The sequence below is a fragment of the Myodes glareolus genome, chromosome 19 (assembly GCF_982192425.1).
Source record: "Myodes glareolus chromosome 19, mMyoGla1.1, whole genome shotgun sequence".
Classification (NCBI taxonomy): Eukaryota; Metazoa; Chordata; class Mammalia; order Rodentia; family Cricetidae; genus Myodes; species Myodes glareolus.
In genome coordinates, this window is record NC_142044.1 from 42,247,019 (window position 1) to 42,271,789 (window position 24,771).

At 53.2% G+C, this 24,771-nt stretch overlaps 1 protein-coding gene across 1 annotated transcript; it reads left to right on the plus strand.

Moving 5' to 3' along the window:
• The first annotated feature begins 423 nt into the window (after positions 1–423).
• On the plus strand, positions 424–18,557 carry Mfng (MFNG O-fucosylpeptide 3-beta-N-acetylglucosaminyltransferase). The gene is made up of 8 exons (XM_087899002.1): positions 424–900; positions 6,739–6,787; positions 7,093–7,195; positions 9,528–9,681; positions 13,124–13,209; positions 14,593–14,758; positions 16,753–16,838; positions 17,811–18,557. The coding sequence occupies exons 1-8, from the start codon at positions 646–648 to the stop codon at positions 17,875–17,877; spliced, it is 966 nt and encodes a 321-aa protein (XP_087755128.1). The 5' UTR covers positions 424–645; the 3' UTR covers positions 17,878–18,557.
• The last annotated feature ends 6,214 nt before the right edge of the window (positions 18,558–24,771 follow it).

A 24,771-nucleotide genomic window follows, 5' to 3' on the forward strand; every position in this document is an offset into this window, starting at 1 on the left:
TAATGTTTGTGTAAAGACTCAAAGAAAGCAAGAAGTGATCTCTAGGGAGCGTGGTACGGTGGGCACAGTCCTGTGGCACATACAGGCCTGATGTGTGATGGGTGTTGCTGAGGGCAGGCAGGAGGGAAAGTGAGCCAGGACCCAAGGCTGGGTGGACCAGAACTCTGTTGACTCTGAAATTCCAGGTATTGAAATAACAGGTATTGTCTCTGGCTCATAGGAGCCAACGGCAGGGCTGTGGGGTGTAGGAAGGCTGAGGGGCTTCTTCCCATGCAGGGTCTGGTGTGGCTGCAGCAGAAGGCTGTTCTGGGCCCCCTTCAGTGACTCCCTGCAGCCGCCTTTGGGGCTTCCCAGGCCAAGCCCCGCCCCTCAGACTGAAGCAGGGGCGGGGCCAGGAGCCAAGCGGCCCCGCCTGAAGGGAGGGTGGAGGAGCAGGTGGCGGGCTTGTGGCCTCTGCCGGCTGGCGGCTGGCGGGACAGTGGTGGCTCAGCTCTGGGTCTGAAGACCCAGCTTCCTCCTTTCCCAACGGTACCCGCCCCTGATGCCTGCCAGACTTTTGCCCATACCAGGGCCCCCGCCTGACCAGCCTCCCACTCCAGACTGATTGGGGAGTCGGGGGTTGAACTGTCTGGGGGCCCGGTACCAATGCACTGCCGGGCCTTTCGGGGCCTGGCAGGAGCCCTCTTTACCCTCCTGTGCGTGGGACTCCTGTCTCTACGATATCACTCAAGTTTGTCCCTGCGGATGGCACAGGACACGCTCAGGCTGAACCAGCAGAACCCAGGGTCCCTGGAACTGCAGCTTGGCGACATCTTCATCGCAGTCAAGACAACCAGGGCCTTCCACCGCTCTCGCCTGGACCTGCTACTTGACACGTGGGTCTCCAGGACCAGGCAACAGGTGACAGGCCGGCCGCCTTGAGGCCTGAGAAAGCTCCTGACTGAGGAGCTCACAGGGGTCTTCCTGGTGGTCTGGGAAGAAGCTGCCCACTGGAGGGGGGGGTGCTTTCTGGGGTCGCTCCAGTCGTTCATTCCTCCATGCCTGCCCCCCACTGCCATGCTCCAGGGGTTCAGTCTGGGGCTCTGCTTTAGGCTCCTCTGTCCCATTTTGGGTCCCCCTTCTCTTAGATTCTTGGTCTTAACTTGCCTCAGGGTCAAGGATATTTGAGAGCCGGCGGGAAGGTGCAACCCACCAGAGCTGAGTGGTTGCCTACCCTGGCTCTGAGGATGGATGAGGCTGCCTGTAGCAGGGGTGTGGTGTGGATGCTGGGCAGACATTGAGGTGGGGCCTGCTGGAAGGAGACTTCCTCTCAGTTCCTGCCCCACTGTGCTGCCGAGGGTGTGCGGGGAGTGTCTAGCCTCCCAGTTTCCTGTGCTGCCTTTGGGACACAGTGGCTAAGGCAGAGTGGGCAGGAGGTCAAGGTGAGGTGGAGATCTGGCATGTGGAATACCTTTATGTGTGTGTGTGTGCGCGTGTGTGTGTCGTGTGTGTGTGTGTGTGTGTATGTGTGCTTGTGTGTTCAAGTGCTCACACACAGTCACATATGCTAAACACAATAATAAGAAAGTGTGGGGAATAAGTGTGGTCCCTGAAAGCAAAGCCCTCCTCCCCATACTCAAGACCCCATCAGTCAGAGTCAGGGATGGGGGCACTGGAGACCACCTCAGGAGGTAGAAGTAGTTTCAGACACTTGTGCACACACATAGTCTGCCTCCATTGTGGCTGCCGGCTCTGTGGGAGGAAGTGGCTGAGCCCGAGGAGGGGAGGCCAAGGAGAGGAGGCTGTTCAGTGAGGGAAAGGTGGGGGTACCTGAAGAGGATGCCCACCTCCCCGTTTCCTGGCACAACATCCAGTACAGGCATGAGCCCTTTCCCAGTAGAGTTTCCTGCACCCCCAGAACTCCCGTCCCAATACAATTTTCTTTTTTCTTTTCTTTTCTTTTTTTTTTTTTGGTCTTGAGGAGAGCATGGTTCCTCCTCGGAAGCCAGCAGGGCTGGCCCTCCACACAGACCTTCCTGTTTATGGAGCTGCGTCTATGTGTACCAGGGAGCAGGGCCTCACGTGGTCCCTGACTTTCCTGTCTTGCTCATCATGATGGTGCCCTAGCCCCAAACGAGGAAACTAAGGCTGCAGATGGGGACAGGCTGGCCAGAGTCACCCAGAAGGCCTGTGGGCCACAGCATAGAGGGATTCCCTCCTGCTTCTCAATGGGACCCCTTTCTTTCCTGCCAGGCTCCCAAATCAGAACTGCCAGGGTTCTGACTGGAAGACTGGTCCTGGAACACCAGCTGAGGTGCTGGTGCCTGGCAGAACAAGGCTGGCAAAGAGGCTGAAGCCTAACTGGCCTGGTCAAGGGGCACCTACCAGCGTCTCTAAGGGGCTTCAGTCAGAGGCAGCGTGCTAGCTGTGCTAAACCCACCTCAATGTCAGGTACTGACTTCCCATCCACAGTGAGGTCAGGCAGAGGCAGGAGAGGTGCTGGAACCCCCAACCAGAGCAAAGGAAAAGGTTCCGGAAGGACAGGAGACAGGGAGACCCTTTTCTTTCTTCTAGGCTTTATTTTTCCCTGTGATCTTGGCTACAGGCCCTCTGTTTCTACATTTGCACAACACAAGTGTATCTGGAAACAGCCCTAGCTGGTTAACTCCAGTGCTGGGCACCCGGCTGGTTAAAGGTGATGGGGTGACAGGTGGCCCCAGCTTAGTGTGCCCCGATAGACTCATGTATGGCTTTTGTCTGGCAGAGGGGGTGGGCGGAGAAGGCTGTTTTGTGTGTTTTGAGCTTCCAGGAGCTTTTCTTCCTCTAGTCCCCTCCTGGGTGGGGGCTGGGCAGGGGGAGAAGGCTTCAGCCCCGGCTCCCCTTCACTGCAGCAGATGGTCCCCGGCCACCCCCTCCCCTGCCCCAGCAGCCTCCCGTTCTCTTTGTTTCCTCGGCCTGTGAAACTGCAACTAACTATTGTCTGGGTCTTTTGCTTAAATAAATCAAATGCAGCCTACTGCTCCTACCCACCACCCTGTGCAAAAGCATGGGCTCCCGGATCTTCTCCGGTCCCCCAGACTCTGGCCTGGACCCTAGTCCTTTCCTAGCTCTGCTCCACCCCCCTACCCCACCTCAGCAAGTATTCTTAGTCTGTTTGTTCCATGCTCTGGACTGGCGTGACTTCTGCTACCCCATAGCCATTTGGTGGCAAATGTGGTCAGGCAAGAAAGGCCTGGCGCATTGGTTGGCTCCCTCTAGACCTGTGTTGTGAGTAGGGCTTGGGTGAGAGCAGAATACAGCCAGAGGCCAAGGAAGACAGCCTGGGGACCCAGGACGAGCCTGGGGAGCAGAGAAAGACAGAAGCCAGGATACTGTGGAGGGTGAGGTAGGTGGACAGACCACATGGGCACAAGGGGAAGAAGACAGTCGCTGTGGCTCCAGGGCTCTGGGACCTAGCAAATGGGAAGAGGATGGGTGGGGCTCACCTTTTTGAAGCTGGTCATGGAATCCAGGGCCTCATGCAGGCAAGTGCAGGTGCTTGCTCTATCAATAAACCCTGACTCTTGCCTTTTTTGGGTGGGGGGGAGGGTTCTCCCCTTCTTCCCCCACCTAGTGTTAGAGATTGAACCCAAGGCCTGAGCATGCTGGGTAAGTGTTAGGTCACTGCTTCAGTGCTGGCCCTTGCTTGTAGTTCTTAGGAGCTCAGTCCTGATGCTGTAGTCTCCAGGGATTTGAGAGGCTGGGGCTCAACAGGAGGCCACACAACAGGTATGGATAGGGGCTCCAGGGTCCAGGTGACAATGTTGTGTGTGTGTGAGAGGTAGAGAGGATGATACCAGGCCTAGGTCACTTGAGCTCCCCTGAATATCCAGGGCTCTGGCACCAGCTCAATGTGATGGGCAGAAGCAGATCCCAGGAAGAGGGCTCAGAAGGCCTTGAGAGAGGCCTTCCTACCTGTGTTGGGACACACTGGGGACAGACAGGATGCTACCTTCTGGTGGGAGGGGCTGAGGAGAAAGTGGGAAGCAGCACAGGATCCTCTGGAGTAGCTGGCAGATGTCAGAGAAGGTCTCTTGTGGGGGGCGGTGCTAGAGTTGGCAGTTTCAGGTTTAAAGGGCTCAGAATGTGCAGAAGATATGTCTGTAATGTGTTGGGGTAACTGAAAGAAATCTGAGTAGAGAAGCCCTGGGGCAGGGCAGGAAGTGTTGAGGTAAAGTCATGTTAGGTGGCAAGGGTCAGATGTCTCTTCCTTGACCACACAACTTTTTTTTTTTTTTAAAAGTATTTCTTGTGTGTATGGGTATTTTTGCCTGCGTGTATGTCTTGCACATAATGTGCACGCAGTACCCATGGAGGCCAGAAGAGGGCAGTGGATCCCCTGGGATTGGAGTTACAGACCAGCTGTGAGCCGCCATGTAGGTGCTGGGAATTGAACCTGGGTCCTCTAGAAGAGAAGAAAGTGTTCTTAATTGCTGAGCCATCTCTCCCCCAGACCACACTTATCCTAAGGGAAATAGGGACACATGGCGTAAACAGGTGCCACCCATCTGATCCTGAGGGGACAATAGCTCTGAGGATCAAGGTAGAGAGATGACAGTGGCTCGGAAGTAAACTTGGGGTGGTAGGCCTTGGGAGAGAGGTCTGGTTCCCTCATGCCCCCCCTCCCTTCCCAGTGCCCCACCCCTGGCTCTGGCTTCCTGTGACCCTGTTCCCTGTGAGATATAAGAAATAGAGCCTGCCTTCCCTCTCAACTCCAACTTCCTGTTCACTCTTCCTGTCTTACATGAATCTCACTCTGCTCACACAGCTGGTGTGTTCTCCTACTTTACAGAGAGGTAAACTGAGGCTCAGGAAAGAGTTTGTTTTAGTCTGGGAGGGTTTGTGGTGTGAAGATATCGTGGGTGAACAAGGAGGATCGCTATAGCTGGAATCCTTGTTCTGGAAGGATGACAGAGGAGGCCACACAGTGGGGTCCAGTGGGGAATAAGGATTCCTGAGGTCTTGAACATGGGGACACTGTTTCTTCAGCCCTCACCTAGAAATGGTTGAAAAGTGTTCCAAATGCTGGCTGAGCAGCCCAAAGGTCAGGGGTACCACCAAAGGCCTTCAAGATGTTCTATAATAATGTGAGCTGTTTGGGCAGTAGGGAAGGTCTGTATACACTGGGCTAGCTCTGGAGTGGGGTTGACCTATTACCTACCTGCCTGCTGCAACTCGGTCTTGTCCACAGGCAGATTCTGGAGGGTTTGAAGCTGTTTGGTTTGGAGTTGGCATTTGTTTGACTAAGCGATCGATTCTCACCCACCTAAGGGTGGCAGGAAATGTCCTAGTCACGCCAGGTCACACCTGTAATCCCAGCACACGAGAAGCCAGTACAGGAAGATTGTCACCAGTTTTAGGTCAGTTTGGGGTTAGTTGAGTTCCAGACTCGTTTTAACAAGTAAACAAAATAAGAAACAGCCCAGGTCTGTGTGTTAGAATCCTGCTCAGCCTCATCTTTAGGAGGTCATTGGGAAGGAGGTGTGAGTGACCCTTCTGGCACATGCCAAATCTGAGAATTCAGGATTGTGCCAGTGTGTGAGGTTTCTGGTGCACTTAGTGGTCTCTGTACTTGGATGAGGGTTTGTGGTTGTATGGCGTGGCTGTGTGGTGTGGCTATTTCCTGATGGTGTGGTGTGTGAGGGCATGGATGAGGGAAGTCCTTCAGTTTGTATACTCCTGTGGGTTAGGGTTAGAGGGGCTTTGCTTTCTTTGCTGTGATAAACACCATGACTGAAAGCAACTTGGGGAAGAAAAGGTTTATTTTATCTCACAGGTTACAGTCCATCATGAAGAACCCAGGAGAGGAAGTCAAGGCAGGAACCCAGAGCAGAAGCTGAAGCAGAGGCCATGGAGGGGTGCTGCTTACTGGCTTGCTTCCCATGGCTTATTCAGCGTGCTTTCTTTTTGCTGTGGGATAATGCTCTTGTACATCGCAAAGATTTGTCACTCATACTGGTTTAATAAAACATTGATTGGCCAGTAACTAGACAGGAAGTATAGGTGGGGTAATCAGACAAGGTGAATTCTGGGAAAAGGAAAGGCAGAGACACAGTCACCAGTCAGACAGGAAACAAGATGAGAACGCCTTACTGAGAAAAGGTACCGAGCCATGTGGCTAAACTTTGATAAGAATTATGGGTTAATTTAAGTCGTAAGAGCTAGTTAATAATAAGCCTGAGCTAATAGGGCAAACAGTTTATATTAATATAAGCCTCTGTTTGTTTCTTTGGGACTGAATGGCCGAGGGACCAGATGGGACAGAAACTTTCAACACTTTTCCCTTCTCCTTCTGTTTGTTTGTTGAGAGAAGGTCTCTATGTGTAGTCTTGGCTGTCCTGGAGCTCACACTGTAGTCTAGGCTGACCTTTAACTCAGAGGTCCTCCTGTCTCTGTCTCTGGAGTGCTGGCTGGGAATAAAGGTGTGAGCCACCACTGCTTGGTTTACAGCCCACTTTCTTTCTTAATACAATGCAGAAGAAGGATGAGTTGGCTAAGGGTGTGTGGTCCTGGAGAGCAGCCACAGCAGGCTGGTTCACCCCGAGTGTGTGTCCTTGAGAGCTTAGTTGTGTGTGTGCATGAGGAGGGTGTGTCTGAGGACAGAGGACAGAAGTCTGCAGTCCCCCCCTGTGTGGGGGTTAACCTGGGGTGTGGCCTCGGTGGGCTGGAGCTGGGGGCCTCTCTCCATCAACCCATCCTCATGCTTCTGTCTCCCCACAGACATTTGTCTTTACTGACAGCCCAGATGAAAACCTCCAGGAGAGACTGGGTAACTGGGTAACTCCTCAGCTGGGGTGGTATTCCTCCACTGTGGGCAGGAAGAGCAGGGAGGCTGTGATGGGGCCCTGTGGTCCCCAGGGATTTTGTCTCCTGCCATTAGCATTGGGGACTACCTTGTGATACCCAGGAGCAGAGTACACGTAAGAGGCTGCCGGACAAGGCTCCATTCCGTCTGCTGCCTCAGTTCTCCTGGGAGGGGATGAGCCTCCAGGCTCTCTGAGGTCCAGCCCAGGGGGGAGGTCAGTGTCATGGGGGAGGGGCTGGGCAGGTCCCCTGACTGCTTCTTATCTCCAGGTTCCCACCTTGTGGTCACCAACTGCTCTGCAGAGCACAGCCACCCTGCTCTGTCCTGCAAGATGGCTGCAGAATTTGATGCCTTCTTGGCCAGCGGACTCAGGTGAGTGTTGCTAGGCCGCTGGGGCTGGAGTGACTTTTGCCTCTGTCCATCTCTTTAACATGTTTTTGTTTTATTCTGCTTTTTTTTTTTTCTGAGTCAGGGTCTTACTGTGTAGCTTTGGCTGTCCTGGTACTGCTATGTAGCCCAGGTTAGCCTCAAGCTCACAGAGATCTGCTTGCCTCTGCCTCCCGAGTGTTGGAACTAAAGGCGTGGCTGGCTTAGTTTTTTTAAAAATTACGTTTGTTTGTTTGTTTATTTATCTATGTGTGTGTCTCTGTGTGTATACATGTGTAGGTGTATGTGTGCCATGGCCTTGTGTGAAGGTCAGAGGACAACTTTTTAGGAATTAGTTCTCTCTTTCCAGCATATTTCTGGCAGGTGCCTTTCCCTCCTGAGTCATCTCGTTGGCTGACTCAGACCACCTTCTGAATTGAGTGCCCTGTCAAAGAAGTGGAATTGTGGGTCTGAGATGGCTCAGTGGGCAAAGTGCCAGCTGTGCAAGTCAAGGACCAGAGTTCGATACCCAACACCTACTCCCCAAAGCACGTAAATATGCTTCTAACCCCAGTGCGAGGCGGTGGAGACAGGCAGGTCTTGGGGCTGGCTGGCTAGTTCTCACATCCCAAGCTCCTGGTCCCAGTGAGAGATCCCATCTCGGTGCGTGGTAACAGGAGGAACAACACCCAAGGTTGGCTTCTGGCCTCTAAATGCTTATACCTATCTGTACCTGAACATATACAGACATCCATACCCCAGCACCCTGCTCCCCCACTAAATGGAGGGACCTGGACCCAATGAAGGGATCTTGGGGTCTCCTGGGGTCTGACTCACCTTTTCCCACCTAGCAGGCAGGAGGTGGACGACCTGGAGTCAAATCTTGGCACTCATTGGCTGCATGGCCTTGAAGTCTGTGTCTTCATCTGTTCTGTAGCTATCTCTTCCTCCTTGGGTACCCAGCATGCTGCCTGACCCAAAACACAGGGTTTGGATAGAAGCTACCTGTAGGAAGCACAGCTTGAAGTACGCATTAGAGAAATCAGGATTGTCTTATTTTTCTTGAATGGAAGGAAGTGGCTGGTGCTTGGTCACCAGGAACACCAGAGAAAGCGGTCAAGCTGTTCTGTTAGAAGGCAGCTCTGCCTGCATCCCCCGGTATCCTGAGCGTTGGTCAGACTCTAAACCTGGGCTTTGCCTCTCAGTAGTCAGAACCCGTCCCCATGGAAGAAGTCCCATGCAGTTTGCATCCTCCCCCAGTAGAATCTATAGTAGTTGGTTATTTTATTACTCTCTACTCTTGGGTGGGGAGCCACCACCCAGCTCCCAGAGAAATCACACCGAGACTTATTATTACTTATGAACGCCCAGCCTTAGCGTGGATTCTTTCTAGCCAGCTTTTCTTAACTTAATTTGTCCCATCTGCCTTTTGCCTCTGGGCTTTTACCTTTCTCTGTTTCTGTATATCTTTTCTTTACTTCTTATTCCGTGTCTGGCCTGCCCCTTCTTTTCCTGCTCCTTCACCTCTTCTCCAAGATTTCTCCTTCTCTTTATTCTCTCTGCCCCCCAGCCCCGCCTATCCTTTTTCCTGCCTTACTATTGGCTCAGTTCTTTATTAGACCAATCAGGTGTTTCAGGCAGGCACAGTTAACACAGCTTCACAGAGTTAAACAAAGGCAACATAAAAGAATGCAGCACATCTTTGCATCATTAAGCAGATGTTCCACAGCATAAACAGATGTAACACATATTAAAATAATATTCTATCCTTATCACAGATCCTTCCTGTAGCCCTGTGGTTCTCAACCTTCCCAATACTGTGACCCTTTAATACAGTTCCTTATGTTGTGGTGACCCCAACCATAAAATCATTTTTGTTGCTACTTCATAGGTGTAATTTTGCTACTGTCATGAACCATAATGCAAATGTCTGATATTTCTGATGGTCTTAGGCAACCCCAATGAAAGAATTGTTCGACCCTCAGAGGTATCCCGGTCCCACAGGCTGAGAACCACTGCCCTAGACCCTAGCCCTGAACTCTGTTTATCAGCCAATAGCATTCGTTCTTGTTGTAAGGGTCACAGGTGTTTCACTATCCTGCTAGGGAGTTTCAACGTAGCTATGCTAAAGCTTTGTTGTGGTGATTGTCACGTGGTGGTGTTTTCCCAAAGTTTTACTGTGCTTAGCTGTCTAAGAAGGATAAACCACGAGGACAGACTCTGGAGGGTTTGACCCAGTGCCCGCAAAGACAGCACTGAGTTTCATTGTTAGCTCTTGACTGTGGGGGCCCAGGGACACAGCATTTCCACAAGTTCTTTGCGGGCCCCATCCCCGCAGGTGGTTCTGCCACGTGGACGATGACAACTACGTGAATCCCAGGGCATTGCTACAGCTGTTGAAAACATTCCCACGGAACCGTGATGTCTACGTGGGCAAGCCCAGCCTGAACCGGCCCATCCACGCATCTGAGCTGCAATCAAAAAACCGCACGGTGTGTCCCTTCCTCCTTTTCCAATTGGCTGTTGCTCTCAGGGGTGGGCCTATCCTAGGGGCGGGACCTGTCCGGGAGGCGGGACCTGGTTGCTTAGTAAGGCCTTGGTCATCCTGTATCCGGCTTGGCAAGAAGACCTCTGTTTGGCCTGCTGGGCTTTTCTGACTCCGCCCATGACCCAGCCCCCAGGCACCCGGTGTCACCAAGGTTTTGTACAGGATCTTAAAACACGACAGTCCTGGGCTGGGGCTGGAACTCAGTTGGTAAAGCGCTTGCCTAGCAGGTACAAAGCCCTAGGTTTGATCCCCAGCACCATTGGGTGTCCGCCTGTAATCTTATCACCTGGGGACGTTGAGGCAGCTATCACCAGTTCAAGGCCAGCCAGGCTTACACAGTGGCTTCCCAGGACAGCCTGAGCTACAGACTGAAACTGTCTCAAAGCCAGAAAAATACCAAACGATTGCTGGGTCAGGTGATACATCGTGGTTGCTCAGAACTGTAGACTCCCCTAACTTCTTCACTGTCTAGTCACCGAAGTCGTAGGATGTCACTGTGGTTAGGTTAGGAAACAAACAAAGCCTAGGAGAACTGGGCCGTGCTTCAAACAGACACCAGATGAATAGTGAGGTTTGGCCTGTGTTCCTCTAATAGCACGGTTCTTCCCTGCCCCCTAGTCTGACTAGTTTCTGGAGCTTGGGTAGTAACTGCAGGGTAGGGAGAAGGCAGGGAGGAGGAGGAGGAGGAGGCAGCCCCCTCTCAGGGAGGAGGAGGAGGCGGCCCCCTCTCAGGAGGCCCTGCTTGGAGCAGGAGCCGATGCTTGGGGCTTCCCCTCCCTCCCCAGGCCACCATCTGCTGCTCTGGGGAAACTGGAGCCTTAATTATCAGTAGCTCATCAGCCACTGAGCCCTAATTAAATCCTCCTGGGCCCCAGGGTGCGTGCATGTGCCACTCCAGGTGAGCCAAGGGGTGTCCTCAGCCTCCGCTCTGACCTCCTATCCAGCTTGAGCCCCTCGCCCTTCAGGCCCGAGGAGTCCAGACTGGAGTCTGTCTCCCTGGGTTCATATGGCAGCCCTGTTGCTCCTGGTTTGGTGGCCCTGACTGAAGTTGGTCAGCCTCTTTGTGTGTCAGTCTCTCATCTGCGGAGCAGGTGATGACAGTCCTGACTCACGGGGTGGTTGTGAGCCGTAGAATCGGGTGGGACCATCTGTCAGAGTCCCTGAACTGGGGACTGGATGAACATGACAGGGGCCATTTCTTAGCCGTGTTTTGCCTGGCCAGTTCAACACTTTATTGGGTACAGCCAGACCCTGGGCCCCACTGTCCTGGTTTGCTTTCTGTTGCTGTCCTAAGTCCTATGACCAAAAGCATCTTGGGGAGGAAAGAGTTTATTTGACTTTTGTATCCCAAGCACATCCAATCTTTGAGGGAAGTCAAGGCAGGGACTCAGGTGGGAAGAGAGGCAGGAACCCATGGAGGAGTGTTGCTTACTGGCTTGCCTCTCATGGATTGCTTAATTTTCTTTCTTCTATAACGTAGGATCACTGCCCAGAGGTGGCACCACCCATTGTGGACTGATGGCCCACACAGTGGGCTATGTGACTCTTCCACATTAATCATTAGTCAAGAAAATAAATGCCTCATAACTGGGTGGTGGCACACACTTTTAATGCCAACACTGGGAAGTCAGAGGCAGGCAGATCTCTGTGAGTTTGAGGTCAGCCTGGTCTACAGAATGAGTTCCAGGACAGCCAGGACTACATTCACAGAAAAACTTTGTCTTGAATTGCCCCCTGCCCGCCCCCACCCCAAAGTCTCACAGACTTACTTACAAGCCCATCCCATGGAGGCATCGTCTCAACTGAGGGCCCCTCTTTCCAGGTGTCCCTAGTTTGTGTCAAGGTAACCAGCACACCCAGACATGCACGATGCTCTCCTTGGCACACAGCGCCAAAGGGAATGCCTCATACCCCTCTTCTGCCTTGGACTGTTCCAGAATCCCAGAGTCCCCAGGCCGGTGAGAGCCTGGAGTTCTCCAGAGTGGGACAGCTCTGGCCTGGCATTGGTTCCTGCTCTGTGCTCTGAGGCAAGTGTCCTCAGTCCTCTGTGCCTTGGTCACTGTGGTTGGGGTACAGCCATTCCACAGCCCTCAGCACAGGGCCGGGCACAGGGATGGCTCAGGCTGAGGTCCATTCAATGATGCTGTGTTGCTGTAATTACACAGGAGCAGAAGCCACACACTTGTTAATTTTAATAAAACAAAATTATCGAGCCCTTCCTGAATGCTGGGTCCTCAAGAGATGTCGTTCTGCTTCTTGGAACCCTAAGCTCTCTCTAAAGGACATTTGTGGACGTAAATTAGAAAGGAGGGCTATCAGATGACAGAACTGGGGCATTTGTGCTCCCAAGTCTAATTTAAGGCCCAGGCCCCGGAAGTGGCTCCCTTGAGGTTCCGCAGATGAGCCAAGTGGGGAGATGGAGGCTTGGGCCTCCTCCTAGGGATCTTTCTACAAAAGCATCATGGGGAATGCTCAGTCCAACACAAGATGCATTTGTTAAACACCAGCTGTGGACCTGCGGAAAGATATGGGGGATGGCATTGTTAGACCAAGAGATGAAATGGCAGAAGGGAAAAATTCCCCAGAAGATTTGGAGAACCCATAGGTGAATTCAGGGTCGTCACAAGAGAACCGGGAAGAGGCCTGGGCTGAGGCAAATATGGTGGAGGACTCAGAAAATGGTGGAAGGGCTGCTACCCATTACTGGGGATGGTGATGTCAGAGGGTTGCCTGCCCACAGGTGCTCCCAACATTGCTCCCTCTTTACTCCAGGGGTGGCCTCATGCTCTTCATCCGTGGAAAGCCGTCCTCAGCCTCAGGGATTGGGAGTGGGGAAAGTGAGAACAAGAGGCCTGGTGTTGGTGGTATCAGGGACTCCTGATTCTCTGGCTAGTGATCCTGTACAGTGATCTCTCCTCTGGTCTTCCCAGAGCACTCTGGGAAGGGCTCTGATTGACTGGCCTAAGTCATGTGCTATTACTGGGTCAAGGGGCCCAGCCTTGTACTTTATTCCAGAAGCCTCTGGCCACCTCTGTGACCTAGGGGAGCAGGTGCCAGGTCCCCCCAAAGGAAGAGGGTAGAATGGCACATGTCTCCCTGTCACTGCCACCCTTAGGATCCCTCTCCTATGGGGGTTTACAAGGATGTCTCAGACCCAATGCCTCCTCTTCCGGAAAGCCAGACTCTGGCTGGGTTTGCGATTCCCCTATAGCCTCACCACTCCTCATTAGCTGTGTGACACCGGGCCTTGGTTCCCTAGCTGTGAAGTGGAAATGCTAAAGCCAGGCTTCAGAGCTTCGGGATCATGGTGGTCGGGGGGAGGGGTCGGTTTAACTGGTGCCCCTGAGTTCCCTGGGCTCACTGTGTCTCTCTCCTCCTTTTTCCAGAGGCTGGTACGGTTCTGGTTTGCCACAGGGGGCGCTGGCTTCTGCATCAGCCGCCAACTGGCTTTGAAGATGGTCCCATGGGCCAGGTAAGCGGAGGCCCAGGAGAGACGGGTGGTGTACAAGAGGGGCCTTTGAGGCAGGTGGGGCAAGAGGGTGCCCAGAGGAAATGGCCTCTTACTCAGTTGCGTCAGGGCAGCCCAGACCTGTGAGGAACATTTCTGTTGACTTCTGGGAATGTGGTTCAGTACACTCAGCCTTAGTTTCCCCAGGTATAAATGGAACTGAAAATATGTGGCCAATGGCACTGTAAGGGCTTAGTGGAAAAATGTCTGGGCAGACAGGAGCTGTGGGTCAGGGGGCCTTGGCAGCCCTACCCTTATCTTCTGACAATTGGCGTCATGGGGGTTAAGCATTGGAGCCCTCAGAGACGGAGGAGAGGGCTATGGACTGGGGACAGAAGGAAGGCTGCCTGGAAGATGTGGCATTTTATCTGAGACATGCCTGAAGGCTCCCCGCACAGGAGAGAGGGATCCTGGGAGCATGGGGGTGGGTAAGTGGAATATTGCCATTCTGGAAGTGGCTGACTCTGGTTTCCCAGGTTGATGTCAGTGGCCACAAGCTTGCATGGATCTTTGCCCTGAGTTAGGCTAGAGCAAACAGGAGGGCATGAGAGGCTGACAAGCCTTAGGTTACCTAGGTTCAAGGTCACCCAGCTGCTCGACCACCGTCCCCATCTGCCCTTTGTTTCTCAGAGGATTCAGGATGTCAGTAGGCACGCTGTCCCTAGGGCAAGCCCAGAGCAGGCTCGCACCTGAGACCAGAGGTTGTCTCTTTGACTAGGGTTGCCCCACTGTGCTCCGCCCACCTCTGTGGTCCCATCCCATCTACATGGGCAGCTGGGGTGCTCTCAGCCTGGATTTCTGTGCCCACCCCACCCCTGGCCAGGGCATCCTGAGGAAAGGACATTGATGGCCCTGGACAGTCAGGAGCTGTTCTCTGGGACACTGGTTGATGCTGTTGAAGGCCTGCTGCTGCCTCTGGGAAGTCCACCTTTTCTCCCCGGTCCCCTAAACCACATGCTTCCCTCTGACTTAGCCCCAGCCTCAGTACCCCAGTCTGTGGCAGGCAAGAAGCGCCTCTTTCTCATGTCTGGGCCCTTCTGAGCCCTCATCGCTAGTGAGGTACAGGGAGCCAGGGGGTGTCAGGCTGAACAGTGAATCTATGAGCGAACGAGAGAGAGGAAAGGGGGAGAAGGAAGGCTACATTTAGCAGGGCTCCTCGCCGTTCCTCCACCTGGCCCTTCCAGGACCCTGGTGAGACAGGGCTGCTATCCACCCACTCCTCAGGGGAGGAGTCAGTGTCCTAGTGCTGTGTGCTAGCTTACCTAGCGCAGGCCCTGCTGGGAGGCGGGAGGGGGCGCAGGTGTGCAGGGCCTGGGTCAGGGGCCACCACCCTGCTCTGTCCTTCAGCGGCTCCCACTTCGTGGACACTTCCGCTCTCATCCGCCTGCCTGATGACTGCACCGTGGGCTACATCATTGAGTGCAAGCTGGGAGGCCACCTGCAGCCCAGCCCCCTTTTCCACTCCCATTTGGAGACCCTGCAGCTGCTGGGGGCCGCCCAGCTTCTGGAGCAGGTGAGCCAACTGCCGAGCAGAGGGCGAGGGGTGGGGGAAAAGGGTCTCCCCAGAGGAAGGTTGGGGTACTCGAAATCAACCTGGAACTTGAGCTTATGGAGCCATCACATACTGGTGGGGAAACAGAGGCCCAGGGAGCAGTGTACCTCTTCTGGACACAGTAGCTCAGGCCTCCTATTCCTTCCATCTGGGAAGACTTTACAGGCATAGGTGATGCCCCCAGGCACCCCCATTTCCCCCCTCCCCTGCTTCTCTTTCCATTCTGAATCCTCTATCCACCACATTGCCCTCCTGAGGAACCCACTGGAAAAGCCAGGTGGGCCTTCTGGCTCCTGTCTGGAGTCCCCTCCATCACAAGGTCCCAATCATGTCACTGGTCCCCAAAGCCCATTATGACTGATGAACAGATGATTAACCTGCGCCTGACGGCCCACAACTGCTCTTGGGACAGACTGGCTTGGCTTGTAGGCCTGCCTACCAGTCCCACTGCCTGACCAGAGGGCCCGAGGTCTCCTGCCTTACAGAGTCAGAACCGGGGACACACGTGACGGAAGTGCATATGAGATTGAGTAAGAAAGAGGGATGGAACCTGGCATTCAGAAGGGACAATCTCCTGTCCCATCTACTCTCTCCTCACCAGCCTTGTCCTCAGGTGACTAAGTCCCTGGGATGGCACAATCTTAGCCCGAGGTCTGCAGTCACCAAGGAGAGAGGGTCCAGAGACCCTCAGCTGACCTTTAGATCCCACGGTCTGATGGCCTAGCTTGGGTCAGTGCCTGGAGTCAGTAGACTGAGGAGGCAGGGGACCAGGGTGTAGGGCCCACCTATTAGGAAGCCAGGAAAGGGGGACAAGTTTGGGGTGACCAGAAACGAAGCATGTAACTGTCATTGCTTTTTGAGACACTCGGCAGCCTGAGGGGAGTTGCTCTCCTCACTGCCTGTTTCTGCCAGTCATGTTGTGGCTGCACTGGCCTCCCTCAGTGTCCACAGGGACTGCTGCTTCCAGGACCCCGGGGATCCCCAGACTCTCAGCTTCAGTCGCTTCCGTGAAGGGCTGCAGTGTTCGGCAGAACCCATACCCCTCCTCCACACGCGTTAAATCAGCGTTGGGTTATTTTCCATTCCTAATAGGATAGAAAGACTCGGTAAAATGTGACGCTGTGTTGTTTAGGGAATAAATGAGAAGGGAGAAAGTGTGCAGCTCAGATGCAGCCGTTGGGATATTTTCAACCCATGGTTGGATCCACAGATGTAGAAGCTGCAGATACTGAGGGCCGACTACAGGGCTGGGGTGTAGCGTGGTGTGCACAGCGCTTATGTAACGTGCATAAAGCCCTGAGTTTGATCCCTAGATCTTCACAAATCAGGTCTGGTGGTGTGGAACTCTAACCCCAGCCCTTGGGGGAAGAGGCAGGAGGGTCAGAAGTTCCAGTCCCTGTCTAAATATAAATAAATAAAATCTCCCAAGGCCAACCGCAAATATTATCCCCGTTCTATAGCTGGGAAAACCGAGAGCCAGAAAAATAAGCTAAATGTGGCTCACAGCTGGGGTAGTCAGGCGGAGGATAATGAGCCCTGGTGGCCAAGTCGTCAGTCTGTCGTCGTGGCTTGTGTCCGTTTCTTAGTTGCAGTTTCTGTCTCATGTCTTCCTGACATTGTATAGTCCAGGACTGGCTGAGGCCCGCATGGGGCTGTGGTAACCTAGCTAGTCTGGGCACTCAGCTGAGGGAAATGATCCCTTCTCGATGAGCTTTGTAGAAAGCAAGAATCACCAGCTTCCTGGGTAAGTATGGCTGCTGGGCCCAAACAGACGGAGGCAGGAGCATGATTTCAGGCTGCAGTGCCTTTGGGGAGAGGCTGGGTTCCACGGGTACGGGAGGCTCAATTGTCAGGCCTCTTTGGAGGCCCAGAGTCTTCTCTCCTGGTACCAAAATGCTCCCCTTGTGGGCCTCCCAAGTGGGACATCTCCCAAATGCCCTCCCATCTCCCCGCAGGTCACCCTCAGCTACGGGGTCTTTGAGGGGAAACTGAACATCATCAAGCTACAGGGCCCCTTCTCCCATGAAGAGGACCCCTCCAGGTGGGTGTGGGCTGAGGTGCAGGATGGAGGTGGGGACCGAGCCTAGGCACCCAAAGGTGGAGGAGCTTGGAGGGAGAGTAGTGCACAGGCCATGGGAACACAGAGCTGGGAGCAGAGAGAATAGGTTTACATTTGTATTCGGCTACTTTCTGTGTGACATTAGCTGAGGTCCTCTCGGTGCTTCCATTCCTCCATCTGTAACACTGGAGCCAATGGCTGTTCCGAGAGCCCTGAGGCCAGGGCTATAGTAAGCACAGCCTTGTCTCAAGGAGATGGAATTTGGCTCCGTGTAGGGAAGGAATTCAAAGTTCCAAGAGAAAAGGAGCTGTCTTTTTTTGTTTGTTTGTTTGTTTGATTTTTGTTTTTTTTCAAGACAGGGTTTCTCTGTATAGCTCTGGCTGTCCTAGAATTCACTCTGTAGACCAAGCTGGCCTTGAACTCAGAGTGCTGGGATTAAAGGTGTGTGCTACCATCGCCTGGCAAGGAGTCTTTTAGTGGAGCGAGTTGGCTATCAGCAGGGGCATGTGAGCCATAGTCTTAGTTAGTTGATGCTAGATTTTTTGTGAGCTTGAAGATTCTAGAATTCCGTCAATAGGTGCTCGGGGTTGCCTCTGGCTTTCAAGGTGTCTCAAAGGAGAGGTTCCCAAATTGGGGGTGATTTTGCCAATGTCTGGAGACGGTTCTGATTGCTCCGTTTTTGGGGTGCTACTAGCCTTTCTTGGGAAGAGCCTAGGGATGCTGCCATCCTGCCAGGCATGGGATAGCCCCATGTGACACAGAGTTACCTGGGGATGCCACCATCCTGCCATGCATGGGATAGCCCCATGTGACACAGAGTTACCTGGGGATGCCACCATCCTACCAGGCATGGGATAGCCCCATGTGACACAGCGTTACCTGGGCTGAGTGTTCACAGCGCCTGTGGGTCAGTGAGGTTGGGGTAACCACCTCTCCCTGTTGACTTCTTTGCAGATTTCGCTCCCTCCATTGCCTCCTCTATCCAGACACACCCTGGTGTCCCCTGCTGGTGGCACTGTGAACTCTGAACTGCAGCAGAGGTTGATGGATGCTTCTGCCGGACCCCTCCCCCATTTTCTAAGCAATCCTGAGGGCTCCTGGTTGAGTGCCCACTGACAGATGGTCCCTGGGTGACAGGAAAGGCCAGGACCTGGACAGTGGTTGGTGTTGAAGGTGTCTCAGGCCCAGGGACCTAGTCACTCCACAGAGGCTGCGGGTGCACTTTTCAGGGTCCTTACTCTCCGGAGAGTGACATGTGCCCTGACTGGGAACTGACCTCAGTCGTTCCTTGAGGACCAGGGCCATTAGGACAAAACCAGGGTCTGTGACCTGCAGCTATGGGACTGGTCTCAGCTGCTCCTAGATCTCCTTGCCTGGCCAAGGAACCTGGGCTTTGGAAGCTCAGCAGGCTCAGAAGGACCATGGTGGGTCCCTGTCAATTGTGACTGACTTGGTTCATTGTCCCAGCCTTCTTTGCTGCGAGAAGCTACCGTGTGACTCAGCGTGAACTGAGGAAAGCCAGCCGAGGTTTCTGGAGTAAGTTTCACAGCCCAAGATTCTTTTTCCCTACTGTGAATGTGGGTGGGATGCCTGGCTCTCGGGAAGCTACTTTGCCACCATGAAGGAAAGGCCAAGACAATCATCTAAAGCTGTTCTTTCTGACATCCAATCTGTGAGACATTAAACCTTTATTTAAGTCTCTTTCTGTCCCGTTTCCTGCCATGGGCAGCCAGTGTTCCTGGCTGGAAAAGTCTCTGATCAGTGGTGATGGCCACATTTGGTGATGGGATGTGGTGTGTGGCCAGAGTCTGGTGCAGGGAGAGGGAGGCTTGGTGACTGAGGACTGTGTGGGCGTGTGTGTGATACGGTATAATGCTATGCATGTATGATGCATATGTGGGGATGTATCTGTGGCAGTGCCATGCTCCTGTGTGGGTATGAGTTGCAGTGCTAGGAGCCCCGCCTCCTTTTCCTGCCCCCAGGGCATGGACTGGGAACCCTACAATATCTGGGAAGTCAGCATGGTGGCTCTGAGCTGAGGATTTGCCTTGGGTATCAGCTAAAGGTGACAGAATCGATTGACCATCCAAAGTAGAGGCCAAGTAAATACAATGATCCTTAACATCTCTGACTCCAGGGACTGAATGGTGACTAAACAGGACCAGGATGGTAGGGGCCTTCAAGGAAGGGAACACAGAAGAGGACAGGGCCTGAGGGGGCTAGCATTGTCTTACCCTGCACAGATCCCAGTGATGCTGGGCGTAGGGACCAGGCCTGGGCCCTGAGAGAGGTAAGGAGGGGGAAGCATGTGGTTAGAGGGGCCCTAACTTAGGCTACCAGGGCCCACAACTCTTCTGGACATGTCCGCTGCCCTTGAAGAACCAAAATGCTCCCAGCACGTCTGTGTCTGGCATGTTGGGGACCACCAGAGGCCTGGTCTCAGTCTCTGAGAGTGCTTGCCGCATCCCTGGGGAGCTGGTACAGACCTCCAAATCTGCCGTCATCCTGGTTGACGTCATGGGAGTGGGATGCTGGGAGAGGGAGGGCCATGTAGCCCAGAGCCAGGCACGGTGAGAGGAGCAGTTCTGTCCACAGCCGCCGGCTGCTCTTAGAAGCTGCAGCAGGGTTTCGGGTTCTTCTCAGATCCTGAGGGTCAGGTGGCAGGAAGAGAACTCCTGCCATCTGCTACCTTCATTGTCCCAGAATAGCTGGGCAGGGAAGGGAACTGAGTCAGCAGGGCCTGTCCTAGGATGGAGGGACTAGGGAGTGGGGTTGAACCCTCTGGGATCGGTGGGGACAGTTCTCAAGCTCTTTGGCCCCGAGGTACCGAGGGACACATTTGAGTCCAGAAACAGGAGTCACCCCGTAGAAGCCTTGTTTGACCCTCAGTCCCCTCGTCTATGTCTTGGGACTGCTGAGCCAAGCCTACTGTAGGGTGCACATAGCTGGGACGGGTGGCTGTGGGTGACAGCTGGCCCTTAGGCTGGGCAACTGAGGTAACCCATGACAAGGGGGATAGAGGGGAGGTCACGGTCTGAGGCAGCTTGGTGGCTAATCTTGGTATACTTGGTAAACTTGATATACTTGGTTGACAACTTGACATACCTTGGTTGTAGAATTGCCTCCATCAGACTGGCCTGTGGGCATGTCCTGGATGGCTAATTGAAACAGGAGGGCCTTGCTTACTGTGGGCAGGGCCATCCCCGGGCAGGTGGCGTATGAGGAAGGTAGCTGAGCAAGCCAGAGGAAGCAAACCTGTAAACACTTCCTCCATGGCCTCTGCTTTAGTTCCTGCCTCAAGTTCCTGTGCCGACTGCCCTCATGGAGTGTGATGTGGGACTGGAAGCAGAAACAGGCCCTCTCTTGCACAAATCGCTTTGATTTTGGGGTTGATCACAACAGGAAGCAAACCGGGACAGACAGTGCTCGAAGGGGCCTGGGTCTCTCCAGCCAGCCCCCACCCCATCAGGAGCCAGCAGGGGCCAAGTAAGCCTGTGCCTCTCCCACCCACACCACACCTCCCATGAGTTGGTCCAGTGGATGACCCAGACAGAATTTAAGAAGCGAGTGATGGGGTGTCTCAATGTCGCCCTGTTGTGGACACAGCTACACAAACCTGAGCAGAGGCCGTCGGGAGGACCCCGTTGGCCAGGTTCTAGTTTTCGTTTTGTCTCATGTAGTGCAGCCTGCTGCAAGATCGCTGTGGAGCTGAGGAAGGACCTGGGCATTCAATCCTTCTGCTGTTGCTGTGGTATAGGTTTGGCCACCATGCCCAGTTGACGCGAAACTGGTGTGTATGTGGCAGTGTCAAATCCAGGGCTTGGTGCACACTAGGTCAGCGCTACCAACTGAGCCTCGCCCCAGCCCTGCCCCCAGTTCTAAGCATTTAACATGAACCAGGTCACTACATGCTCACCTGTTTGAAACAGGGACCATTGTTGTTCCTATTTCTTAGATTGGGAAACTGAGTCATGGGGCATGGCTCAGGCCTGCTTGTGAGATAGCTGGCCTGTGTCAGTTGCCTCTGTGTGGGATGATTTTGGAGGGTGGGGGAGCCTCTGCAGGCCTGAGCTTCATCCTCTTGCTTTTCTTGGGCTCTGTGCATTGGGCAAGTGGCTCCCCTGGGCGAGATGGGTACGATGATATCCCTAGCATGTGTATATGTGTGTGTGTGTGTGTGTGTGTGTGTGTGTGTGTGTATGCATGTGTGCATGAGGTGTGTGTGTGTGTGTGTTTGTGTATGTGTGTATGTGTGCGTGTATTCAGTGCATGTGTGTGTGTGCATGAGGTGTGTGTGTGTATCTTTTTTTTTCTTTTGACAGCAGGGTCTCTCACCGGCCTGGAGCTCATTGATTTGGCTAGACAGTCTGGCCTCCAAGGCCCAGGGATTCTCCTGTGTCTGCCTTCCCAGCACTGTGATGAAAAGTGAATGCCAGCACCACCTTTTATGGGGATGCTGGGTTTGAACTGATCCTTGTTCTTGCAAGGCAAGCACTTTACTAAGTTCTCTCCCATGCTTCATGTCTCCTGATGGCATTGGCTCACTTCGGTGTTTGCTGATCATGGACTTTAAGTGGTCCCAGCATTCAGGGGTCCTGTCAGTCCTGATTCCTGCAGCTCATAACTTGGTAGATCCTCAGAAATATCTGAGGGATGGACAGAAAAAGGAGGAACTGGGTTTCTTCCGTCCCTCAGAGTCCTGAAGGGTTGATACCAGTGCAGGCCTATGGATGAGACAGGGTTTGATAATGGGCTGGGCTGGTCACATCAGATCAGTGCTGGCATCCTTCCAAAGCGTGTTCCAGGCATGAGCAGGTAGGAGTTCCAGCATTGCTCAGAAGTCACCTGCCTTGGCAACTGGCCCTGGGGCTTAAATGACATCATGAGGTTCAATTCATCAATTCCTCCACAGGGACAGTTGTACAGGATAGAGGATCTGGTGCCTGCAGCAAGGGATACTGTAATCACACGGGAAGAAGAAAGAGGAGAAAGAAACTCAGCCCTCAAAACTGGTTTTGATCTTGATTCAAATCAATGGGCCTTAAAGAGATGCTTTTGAGGAAAATGAGGAAATTTGAGTGGGGAGTGTGTGTTAGATGGCATTAGCGTCTCTACATGAGCCAGTGGGATTGAGGTTTTTTTTGAGAAATGTTCTAATATGTGAGAGACACACTCTGAAATATTTATGGGTGGAATATGTCTGAAATTTGTGTTACAAAGAGGCCTGAAGGGAGGCATAAAATAAGAATGGCAGAGTGGGGGAGGGGCTGGAGCTGTGGCACAGCATGCTAGATTTGTTATGACATCGCCCTCCCCCGTTTTGTTCCCATTTGAAACTTTCTACAATAAAAAGAATACTAAATAATAAAAACATCTACGGGCATTCTATTTCCCAGATGAGGCTCTTTCCCCCTCTCCTCTTCCTCCCTGCCCAGCTCCCTCCCCCCTGCCCCACATTCAGGCCCAGAGAACATCTGTTTTCCATGGGCACATCTGTCCTGGTACCCACTGCTGGGGAGGCAGGCTTGCTGGAGCTGGCCCCTCCTGCTCTGCGTTTGGCTCCTTGCCGGGTCTCCCTAAGGCTCACCCTGATTTCTTCTGGTTGTGAGCACTGGTCCCAGCTGCCTTGTAGCCCAGTGGCTTTCCCTGGGCACAACCTGACCCCACTCCTGCCTCCCTCCGTTACTCATCCACTAATGCGATTTTACTGCTTCCCTTCTGGGGTGGGCAGATGGAATTTGTGTTAGATTCTACCCAGGGGAGCCAGGTGCAAAGCCTTGCTCTGAACAGGGTAATCTAATCCCAGAAGGGACAACACATGTTGGTGAAGACATGGCATAGCTTGCCAGCGATGATGAAGTATAGCTGGGGTGGCACAGAGGAGGGGTGTGTAGGTAGCAGGAACCCAGGCACCTCATGTAGGATATGGTGTCAGATCTGGGTCTTGAGCCAAGAGGAGGTCTGAAGGAGCAGGGTGCATCGCACAGATACACAGATAGGGCTGCATAGACCCAGGGGGGAGAGGCACCATGCATTAGCATGAGCTGTGTGCACTCAACCCTGTTCTCGCACACATGCTAATGCCATCTGAGAGAAAGCAAGTCTGATGTACCTGGTACGTTTGCCCATATTCAATCGATAGGCACAGCCTATCCAGGTGCTGAAAGACTGTATATGTCCCTTAGTGTTTCTCTGTGGCATAGTGCCAGGCTCATAGCAGGTATGAAGACCAAGTGATTTCTGAAGTAGGTGTTCAAGTGCCAATCGCAGTTGCCTGGTGAAACGCTCCAGTGGCTGGGAGTGCCCAGTTGCTAGTGTGCTAACCCATGGTACATGAGGCCCTGGGTTAGAGCCTCAACACTGCATCCAGCCAGGTGTGGTGGTACATGCCTATGATCCTAGAAAGTGGAGGCAGGAAGATCTGAAGTTCAAAAACAGCCCTGGCTGTTCTAGAGCTCGCTTTGTAGATCTGGTCAGGTTGGCCTAGAACTCACAGAGATCCACCTGCCTCTGCCTCCCGAGTGCTGGGATTAAAGGCATGCACCACCACCACCGTGGGCTTTCAGGAGTCATACCTGTAGAAGGTCCAGAGGTCTAGGGAACAAGGTAGGAGAGATATTGGCGAGTTCAGCACTATGGACAGAGCCCTGCTCTCTGGCTAACACAGTGTTTTTCCTAGACTTTACTGGATCTGAGCAGTTCCTGTGTGTGTGTGTGAGACAGACATTGATAGTACAACCTTATGGGGCCCAGGCAGTGCCTGTGGTCCTAGCCCTTCACGTGACTTCACCTTTGACTCTGCTAGAAATGACTTTGAGGGAGGCCCCCAGTCCCGCTGCAGGTATGACTCCGACTCCACACAAGGACCTATTACAAATATTCTCTCCCCTTGATATTTTTTATAACTTGTATGCGGCTCCACACTGGGAAAACAGCACAGTGAGATGCCTGAGCCTGCCTGAACAAATTAATCCCCCAGACATGGTTTGAGCACCCACTGTGTTCAAGGGCAGTGTTGATAGCCAAGGACCATGGAGGGAAGGGGGAGATTTACATGCTGCTTCGCGGAACCCAAAGCTTGGTGCATTGATTGCCAGGAAGGAAAGTGGCCTTGAATTATCTCCAGGCTGAGAGTTAGTAAGGGTGTGAAGGAGAGGTAGCCTGGGACGGAAAGGCAAAAGGACTCTGTGGTAGGGGCTCCCTGACTCTGGGGACCAGAATTTGCCCTGATGGACTATGTGGACTTGAACATACTACTTAACATCAAGTCTCCTAATCTGAGAGCTGGAGGTGATGACATCCCTCCTTGGACCCCCACAGGGCACCTAAAAGGAAAATACTCACTCAACTCAGTGTCTATGTCTCTGCCCTCCATCCACAGACCTCACATTTCCTGAAGGTTTGTACCTGAATAAGGGTGTTTTACCTCAGGAGTAAGGCAGACATGGCCTTTTCTTTCTTTCTCCAGGCCCCCAGAAGGATTTTCCATTCCCTTGCTGGCTGCTGTTGTATAGTACTGTCCGTCTACCATGCTAAGGTTCGTGAGTTGGGCAAGGGGCTGGAGACTGAAACACACACAAATACATAGAGACATGGGTCATCCCTGAAACAAGAATGCCCCTTTTATTGTGTTCTAGGGCAGCTTATATAGGGCTCTCCTTGACTAATGGCCACACTCTAGCTATTGAGATTTTTCATCAGCAAGCTCACTAGAAACCACTCCCCTGCCATCAGGCACTCATGAGGGTCTCATACTCAGAGCAACTGCAAGCACAGGAAAACAAACTGTTTGCTCTGGCAGGCAAGGGGTCATAAAAAATTCAGGGTGTGAGGGTCTGCAGTCCCCAATAGTTTTGCCTTTTCTATATAATTAGACCAAGGTTCTGGACTGGCATGGACATAGCACAAATATGAT